This window comes from Cephus cinctus, unplaced genomic scaffold (genome assembly GCF_000341935.2).
Source record: "Cephus cinctus unplaced genomic scaffold, Ccin1 Ccin1_scaffold0160, whole genome shotgun sequence".
Taxonomy (NCBI): Eukaryota; Metazoa; Arthropoda; class Insecta; order Hymenoptera; family Cephidae; genus Cephus; species Cephus cinctus.
In genome coordinates, this window is record NW_014332886.1 from 1862644 (window position 1) to 1872786 (window position 10143).

Sequence of the window (10143 nt, forward strand, 5' to 3'; positions counted from 1 at the left end):
TCAGCCACGCGGACGAGAACACTGATAAGAGTGCGCGGTCCGCGCATTGATGTAACGAAGCTGTGTCGATGCTTTAGCACAATACGGCTGAGATAACCGGGGTCTGGCAATAATTGGGTGTGAAGTGACGTTCACTCGACTTACTGATAACATCGGACTCCTTGTGTCCGAGGATATTCTCTGGACGTTTACTCTACTGCTGTCGGAAAGAGATGGACTGCTGAGGATGGTTAGAAAAGTATTATTTGAATATTGAGGCGGACGTTGAATTTTGGAATTTTTATCCTATACTAGAAATCGTTTTAGCAGATATATTTTAATGTGGAACGTTGCTAAATATTAATTGTACTTGATTCGGGTTTTGTCGTGAGATTTTAGTGGATTTGTTTAACGACTCTTGGAGTGCTCTTTTATAGCGATTATAGTGTATATACGTAATCGTTTCTTTGAATGCACTATAGTTTTAATTGCTTCTAATGGATTTTTTCTTGCGTCAATTTAAGATTGTAGGGCGTGGAGTAGGGCTGTAAATGCAGACTGAACGTAACGTCTTGGCACTTGCTTGAGATAGGAAGATTAGTGTCTCATATGAATTTTCATTCACTTTCATTGAGCCTGTTTTATACTGTGATTTCAATCGAGATTGGGATCGTATGAAAAAAAAGAGATATAATATATTATCAATTAATTTTTTTTTTCGTATACCCGTAATACGTCCATGTATAATTAACAATAATTGTATGTATCATTCACAGTGTTAAAAAAAAAAGCGGAAATTATTTTGACTTAGTAAGCGTCACTCAATTTTGAAATTCTCAAATCACACACGATGAAGCATCAATCTCACGTTTCTACGAGGCAACAAAAAAATGAAATATATATATAAAAACAAATGTCAAAGCATCCAAAGTGAAGGTAGAAAAACGTGTGACGATAAATGAGCGTTACTGTTGAATTACAGTTTTGACCATTACATACGATTAGATACAGGATATTACATAATTATGTGTACACGCTGCTTATACACGGACTATCTTCGAATTTCTCAGCGTACATTATCATTGGTTAAGAAAGAAAAACAAATAGTAGATGAAGTTGTTGTGCTACTATCGTCGTTGACTTAGTTAATGACGGGTTGCTGGATCCAGTATCGAGACTCTCGCCGGAAGTTGCACACCGTACCCCATTACGCTTTGTGGTTCTGTCGTTATACGAAATAGGTGCGCTTTAATAATCAGTGACGTATTACGAAATCATATAGGAACCTCACAATACGGTATACGCGGTAATGATTGCTGAACGACATGAATGGGCGCAACGGTTCCGCAAACGGAACACGGAAATCAAATGCGGAAAAGTTCCTTCGTTGTCTAGCGTTACTTACCGAATGCAAAGGAGATGCAAAAGCAGAGACCATCTCAGTTGGTAATTACTGCTGGGCTTAAAACAGCTCGTGACTGCTCATCTTATCCGCGCAATAATTCGTTACTTCGTGATGCTCATAATTATAATTGTCCCAATTAACCCGTTCTTATTATTCGTCTGGCTTTGTGGCGAGGTGCAGATAATTTTAGAACAACATTCTTCTACTCCACCACTATATAATTTAGCGGACAGTAACGTGCACCTGGATTATAATTTTAGTATACGAGGATGGTTCATTTTGAATTTATTTTGTTTGTTTGAAGTAATCTTTAGGATCCTTGTGTGTTTTTTTTTTGTTTCAGGAGAGAAACCTTACCAGTGCACGTGGGAAGGGTGCACGTGGAAGTTCGCACGGTCGGATGAACTCACGCGACATTATCGCAAACACACGGGACAAAAGCCGTTCAAGTGCCATCTTTGTCAACGATCTTTCTCGCGAAGCGACCACCTATCTCTTCATATGAAGAGGCACTGATGAACCGCCCCTGGTCAAAAGTTCACTGATCCTAGGACAAGATGACGATTACATTCGGGACCTGAAGAACTTCTCCTTGGCAGACGGTATACGGAATGGCGTAACAGCGCCGTGTCCTTCGGCTGTCACGAGGAGGAGGGCGAAACTAGGAAAAACGTTCACTAGATTATAGAGCTTAATAAGAGAAAATGATAGTTGAATGATTATATATGATATAATCGTGTGAAGCTGTCAACGCTGTGTTTTTAAATTTTAAGAAATTTTTGCGAGTTCGTTTGTTCGACGATGCAAGCTCGCTGGCGGCTAACCGAGACAGTTCGGAAAAGACACGTGCGGATGAGTCAGGGAAAATAAGAGAATTTTTGATAAATTTATCATTTTAGGTTTCTTTTCTCATCGAATCCTACGGAAACGCCATTCGGGCTATTTGCGATTTCGGTAATCTCGCTGATTTCCGTGATTCGCCTTTGACATCTGTTTCAAAATGGTAAAATCAATAGAATACGTTTGTGGAATCTCATTTCCGTAGAAATATAAAATTTCGTACACTTGTATCGGCTGCAAATGTCCTTACGTTGTTCTGAACTGGATGACAAGCGGATCTCGACATGAGAGATCGAATTCCTGGGGACAAGAATTGCCAGTCGTATAATAATTTCGATTCTTTAATTGAAATTTTGGATATTTATATATATTGATCACTGAACTAAATTGTTGTGCGATTAGGAAATGATTTTTTTATAATACGAAATGTTTAAACGTCTTTGTTAAGACTGGCAATTTGGTGATCATATTCCAGGTTTTTCTCGAAGTTTCGGATAGAAAAATACTCATAATGTTTGTAAAAGTAACAAATTTTTAATCTGCTAGACAAGCAAAAATCGCTGCAGGTTCAGCATGACACGAATGAGAGAAAAGCATTATTTCTGTTTCTAGCCAATTTTTAATTGTTTTAAATTGCAGTTTATTTAATACGTTTGAATAAGGCCAGCTCAACTAGTCTAGAGCATCGTTAATACCTTTCGTCAAAAATAGAGCCAGTAAAGTAATACATTAAGGTAATTATCGAGTAATAGATAATAAAGAGAATATTAAACTCCGGTGACGGAGCTTGGGACTTAGCATGCTCAGTTAAATGAATACAATCGTGATCATAAGCAATTATAAACGATTAGCGCTAATACGAAAGGCACAAAGAATTTCGCGTTTAGGGAAGGACAATCATCGACGATTTACTAAGAAATTGAAGAAAGAAAGGAAAAACTCTAAAAAGCCAGTATTACAGAAATACATTCAATTGCAACACAATAAAATAATACGAAGATAAATTACGGAAAAAGAAAGTACGATAGATCGTCGTGCCACTTTAAAAGAAAAAAGATTCTTCATTTTGTCGCGTGGCAACAATGTTTGATCATGTAATTCGAATCGATCAGAAGGAAGCAATACGCGCTCAGCGTCGAACTAAAATAATGCCAGTTTATGGACAGTATATCTTACTCTATATAATAGTAATAATAATATTTTGCAAAAGGTGCTAAAGTAGAAAGTGTCACGTGACAATTGTACGCATACAGTGCTCTCGTTGCTATCAAAGGGGCTTATTCACATTTTACTTTGGCATCAAAAATTCCACGTTAGCTCAAAACGTATACGCCTAAGCAATTGACGTGCTCGTCAGAAAATCCAGCATAATATCAAAACACGCATGACTTTTTGTTCCGTGTAAGCTTGAATTGTTGTCGTTAACAGTAAAGTGACTGTACATATATGACCGATGCCGAATTTTCATTGAGCTTGCAGATCGGATGGTATTCTTAAATCGCGAAGCCGATATCTTCGAACATTCATCACCACGTACATCAAGTACAAGTTTAATTTGAAAACAAAAACTTGGTTCAATATCTTGTACATGATAAATCACTGTAAAAGTAAATACAGATGATACGTGACAGATCCTTGTGACTTAAGAGCATAATAACTCCGATGCTACCGTCAGGGATGCCAGAACTGTATTTGCGAGAGCAGGGCTGGTCATTTTGGTTGACTCTTCAGTTATGAAATTCCACGGTGTTCCGTAACTGGTTGCCGTGAAACTCCATAATTGGAAGAATAAAAAATTGCCGACCCTGTGTGAGAGTATAAAAAAAAAAAACGAATGCATTAATTCATGCTTGCATCACCTTGTAAGTATTTTGGCAGGATCGCAAAAGTACGCGACATTCTTCGTAGATAGATTAAATGTTAGAATTCATTTAGCTTGTATATCGTTCTTCCTTTTGCATTGTTACACAACCGACGACTCGTCGACAAATCGCAACGATGCAAACTCCGTTAACGGGAAACACGTTTGGATTTCTTGGCGCTCCTCTACTTTTCAACAATGCATAAGTAATACGCGACTAAAGTTAGTCAAACTTGGAAACAATGGAACAAGATGCCAGTATATGCTAGAGCCAGTTTATCATAAACCTCTACGTATAAGATTAATAGGAAGCAATAATAAATTAACACTGTTATACGTCGTATCTCTATAAGGAATAAAAAAAGAATAGTGCCTTCTAAGGTTAAGAACGAAAACATTGTGTTAGACCTTAAGTCTCTTTAGTGCCTTAAGTCATGCGAACACTCATGTTTATTCGTTTACCTATATGCAATAGAAATTATGTTTCAATTACACCCACGGGTTTTCTCTGTATCATCACAGGTTCATAAAACTTATCGCATCGTCACATCGTCCCACAGTTAGCGAGAATTTTCGAAAATACATATAGTATATCAAACTGGAAAAATCATTGCTCCGTCATTTACGTTCTTCAGCTGTTCGACAATAAGCAGTGTCATTTTTTGTCATCTTTATTTTTTGGAAGAAAGGGCCGCGGGGATAAAAATCTTCTTGATTCTTATCTCAAACGTCAATAACACGGATGAATTATTAGAATGATCTCACGTTTCGTGCTTCTCTCACGAGAGCCCGATTCTTGTGTATTTCACGTAGCCTTATCCAGACGCGTATTAATAATTTTTCATATCTTTGGCATTGTGAAATTCAATCCGAAAATGGATGTCTTGCCACCCAAGAGGCCGTTTACGCTCTTGATCACTGATACCGTTGTAACTTCCTTGTAAGGAACTTCTTTAACACTCAGGCGTCAGTAATCTGAGAGCTTATAGTGCAAGCGATGAATGATGTTACTTGATGTTAAGTCGTCATCTCTGAATGCCACTATTTTTTTATGTTTCATACATGTTACGATTTTTAATGGATTGTCAAAAGTTTCTAACATACTGTTAGAAAAAGGAATCAGCTCAAATTCTATGTGACTGTATAAAATTCAATTTCGCTTTATAATAAGCATTATTTGAAAATTCATAAGAGATTGATAATTAAATGTCGAATCATTCTATTAATAAACTTATCAATAATATTGATAGCGTGCATAAATACATATATGTTTATCTATTCGTTTGGTAATGCTTAGCAAAATTAAAATTCACTGATAGATTCCTGATGGGATGATTTCTGAATTAATAAATCGACATAGATTGTAGAAATTAGTACCAGAAATACTTGGTAATCTTTGCATTCACTTTTCATACTGTCCAAGTCTTTACTCGTATCGACGCTTTTTCTCGTTTTGAAAATTCAAGGCTGAGCAACATTTCGAATCTTTGTACATCCGTTTTGACAGAAATCTTCGGAATATCACACGAAACCCAATAATTTCTCGCTTATTTCTTATGGTAATACCAATCTATTGAATTTCCCATAGATGGAGATCCATGAATGGATAGGAAGTAGGTAAAGGAGTTTCAACTGAATGCAAACGGTTTTCTTCGAAGGCCCCACCTAGGAAAATTAGCATTTGAAGTGCCTTAAGAGACGATAACAGACAACTGACTAATCGAGGTTACACAGTCAATTCAAAATCACAGCGGCAATCAAACGGCGCGCTCGACTCACCAACATACTCTTATTTGGATTCTCGAACGTCCTGCTTATCGGAAAAATTATTTTCACCTCAGTACACGACTCTGGCAGTCGCAAAAGTACCCCAGGTTAAGGAACGATTCATTTTGACGACTTTTCCAGAAACGAGAATTTGCTGTAACAAGATGTATTCTACATTATACAATAAAATCAGAGGACAAAATTACATTCTTCACTTATCATATATTCTTTTTTTTTTTTCGTTCAGTAGTACATCCTTCCGTTTCACATAGCAAGACAGTAGCTCGTATCGAACCTAAAGATTCTCTGTAATACATCGTTTGTCACTGCTACTGCTGCTTGATTGCGCAATGATAATACAGATACCTGAATTCGTTGTAGAATTCGCTGAAAGTTAACAACGATGATCTTGTAACCCTCTCGAATAAACTACAGTGCCGCCTAGGAATATAATGTAATAAAACTTAGACAAGTATTAGGGCCAGTACGTACACCAATAATATCTACATATAGACGTAGTTTAATTGCAATCACGCTCACTGCTCAAATCTTTCTGGTGCTTTCATATTGAAACGAATACGTGTAAAAAAAGAAGAAAGAAAAAAAAAATAAAGAAATGATTATACGGACAATACTTGCGGAATCGATTAGAACGAAGTACGTAGCGACATGGTGCGATTCGTAGGACAAAATTGACTCGGAGAGAGGCACGTTGCGTTGTACTCAGCAATTCTTTCTCTACTAGCGAATTAATGAAAAAAATAAAACGAATAAAAAACAAGTAGCGGGTTAGGATATAGAGACAGAAGTTCACGTAAAACCTAAGTGAAACTATTAGATGCGTAAGTCGCGTAGAACGATAATTGTAAATACTTTGTAAAATTGACCGTTGTCGTAAACGGATTGTTAGCGGATTATTTCATTATAATTTTCTTAACCGTAACCAATGGGGGCCAGTAATTCTCTCTCGGATCTCGCACGGATTTATACACTACGAGGCGCGCGGCTATAGCCATTAGATTATTCCTTATCGATCATCACTTTCCTTTGGTACATAATATCTCTAGGATATGCATTAATGAGCTTGATAGAAAAATTAAATGACTTAGTTACTGTCATTTTGTCAAACAATACAGTACTATTTATATTATTTTTTTAATTCTTTCTTTAAGATCGACGAATGTAAAAAAAAATGGAAAGCAGATGAATCGAATCGTGTAATCGATACAGAATGAAATTTTACCTGTAACTGATAACAGATTCTATGTGGATGACGAGTACTGGATTTATGTAAGGCGTATCGACCCGCGCGCCACTAACTATTAACTGTTAAGATTTCTATATTGTATATGTTGTGTAGGCTTAATAATGTAAAACGATAATATATTGTGACTCACTGTATAAACAAAGGCATTACATTAACTTTTAACTTTTATTATTGTAATTGCGCCGCTTTAAAATGTTTGCTACTCTATTATGCGCATCGCATGGGGACGCAGATTCGTTAACGTTTACAGGATATTATAGTTTATCAAGATGTGACTCCAATCACATTTAAAATACGTCGTTATCGTTAGTCGTCCTTTATTTGAATAATTTATTTATTGCAACGACGAAGAAAAATTATATATATATATATAGATGGGCGTATCGTGCGGATATAGTGAAAATACATCTATATATAAATATATTATTGCATAAAAATTATATTTATATATATATATATATATATACATTGCGCGAGATATGTCCCAAGGCATTTTTTTTACCAGAGTCCTAATCGCGTTACATGAATTTTAGGTATACACGTATATGCATATACATTTCAACATTCGATCAAGATTTTTATGGGGAGCTAAACTATAAATATTGTATCGCACGGTTTGGACATACCTGATATCGACAAAAGCATTACGTGAAAAAGCATTGGCTCGTAAATAAGTAAGTAATCGTGTACATATGTCGAAGTATCGCGTGTAGCACATTACACCTATCCAATAGTCCATAGTCGTATTATTATTGAGATGACGGTTACATATTTTAGATATTACTAGTATTGATTACGATTATTATTATTATTATTTTATTATTATTGATTATTATTGTATTTGGCAGGGTTATGACATTAAATTTCAGAAAACTGACTCTGCGAATTCCTTTTTCATCCGAGAGTACCTCCCATCACCACCGTCTATATGGAATCCCAATAATGTCTGCTCTAACCCAAGAGCATTTACCGACTAGACCCAGAGACTTAGCAAGTTTACAATTATATAGTATGTATGTATATTTATATATGAAACTCTGAATGTGCGTAGCCGAAGGCTGACAATGAGTAGGTAATAACAGTAGTAGTGGGTCTGGGGTGCTACCCTAGGTACGCCACGGTGCTGATTTAACGCATCCAATGTACGATAATTCTCGCAAAACTAGACTAATGCCGACATTATTATTACAACTGCTGAAATATGGAATCCCTGCAACGTGTACCTAACCGTGCACAGCAACCGCGGCGATTTATAACCGCGGGGCTTACGAGAGGATCGCAGTACGTATAACGCTGCCACTGCAATGCCGCCCCAGCAGCATTTACCTTTGCCAACATAATTCCGCGAAGCATGCTTGTTTGCCCATGATGAACGTCATGGCGTAACTCAAAATGCGCATCGGTTGCCTACTGGTAGCTCGAACCTACGTATCCGACCGCCGACAACGGATATTACAAGGTAGAAAACGGGTAGTGGTCGAGTTGGATAAGAGACCCAACTTCCATTTGCGACTCCTTATTGGAATGTCAAGGTAATGGGGTATCTATGGTATACGATTATTTACAATGGCGCACCTCGTATTATATACCGAGCTTCTTCTCATTCCAATCGATACAAAACGAATATTGATATTCTACAACAATTAGCCGTCTTGGCGGTAAGCGTGGCGTCCCCTTTTACAAGTTTTCCCGGACTCCGAGAAACTGGTACTTGCGCCACGTTCTGAGACGCTCCGCAGAAAAAGAATACACAAACTACGCACATGGGATGGCAAGGCAAGAAACTTGGGCGCGCGAGCGGAATACGCGAAACGCATCCACGCGCCATCTACGACGAACAATTAATAATGCCTAGATTTTACGATGCTCCAGTTTTTCGGTGTCTTCCTAACCATGGCGGCTTTACGGGGAACCAGGGCTGACTCCGCCAGCACTCTTTATCCTATGGATGAGACGGGACTGTATTATATAGGTGTACGCACACTTTGATCCAGAGTCGTGAATTCTTTGAAGTCCATTCGAGTTCTTCCGAGGGAAATTATACCTATAATTTCGTTAGTTTTTGCTTCTCGTAGACATTGTTTACTAATGTTTTATATCGGTACAGTTGGGTATAGTTACCAATGTTTTATATGTTCTTTATGGGACCCTTTCTATGAAATATCATTTAGTGCGACAGTATCGTCTTTTTATACAAATCAAATCTCGTGGATGTTACGTAGAATTCAGCAGAGGTCTACGTGTCTCGTTCACGGCGTGGACCACCTGACTGAACGTGAGATTCCCATCGCGTCAAACGTGTCGCGCAGGAAAGGAACGTGTTCCTGGCATTTCTCACTCGCGAGCTTGATAGGCGAGTATTTTATTGGCACTAATCGTAGCATAACTCTCTAATGGTTACAAAGTGACGTGCGAACGTCCTAAGGTACCAAGCGTCCTCCAAGCGACATTAGAGTCTCTTAAAATGTTCAAACGATTAAATGCATGGAAGGTGAAATGCGCGACACTACTTATGTTAGTACGTACCATTCCCAGCACGTGCTGCTGCGGGCTTGAGTTGCCACGTTTCTACGTCCTCGCGATCGTCGTTGTCATTACTGTTGTAGTCGAGCGCGAGAAATGTCGTAGCCGCGGTAAAAGCCTTGTATACCTCGGCATAATAATTACGTTTTACAGCGTCGCGTTAGCAAATATGGCGCGGACGGGACTTACTTGTCGCTGGAACTCTCTGTTATGATTAGCCGACGTAGGCGCCTTATACCATACTGTCGCGCATTGTAAACTCCGGAAGAAGAGATGAAGAAGCGGTAAAATCTTCTGGAACGCCGTGACAGGACTCGTGATTTATAAAGCGTGATGCCATTCGTAGGCATAACACTGAGAACCTGATACCGCTGGGAAATGTCTCGAAGAAAGAGAGAGAAAGAGAATGAGAGAGAGAGAGAGAGAGAGAAGCTTGGTCGCTGCCCGGTGCCTTATGAAATTCCGGATTATCTGCGCTGGATTATCTACTGGGAAAAGTAT

General features: G+C 38.1%; 1 protein-coding gene across 5 annotated transcripts in view; it reads left to right on the forward strand.

The window, feature by feature from the left end:
- LOC107263760 (zinc finger protein squeeze) overlaps positions 1–7996 on the forward strand; it is a 216448-nt gene extending 208452 nt beyond the window's left edge. For 4 of the 5 annotated variants that reach the window (XM_015731305.2, XM_015731308.2, XM_025080946.1 and 1 more), the window contains one exon: positions 1728–1900. In XM_015731305.2, coding sequence (XP_015586791.1) covers positions 1728–1900 — 173 coding nt within the window. Of the gene's footprint in view, positions 1–1727 lie in introns of all 5 variants that reach the window. The other variant, XM_025080945.1, reaches the window with a different exon arrangement.
- Positions 7997–10143: the final 2147 nt, after the last annotated feature.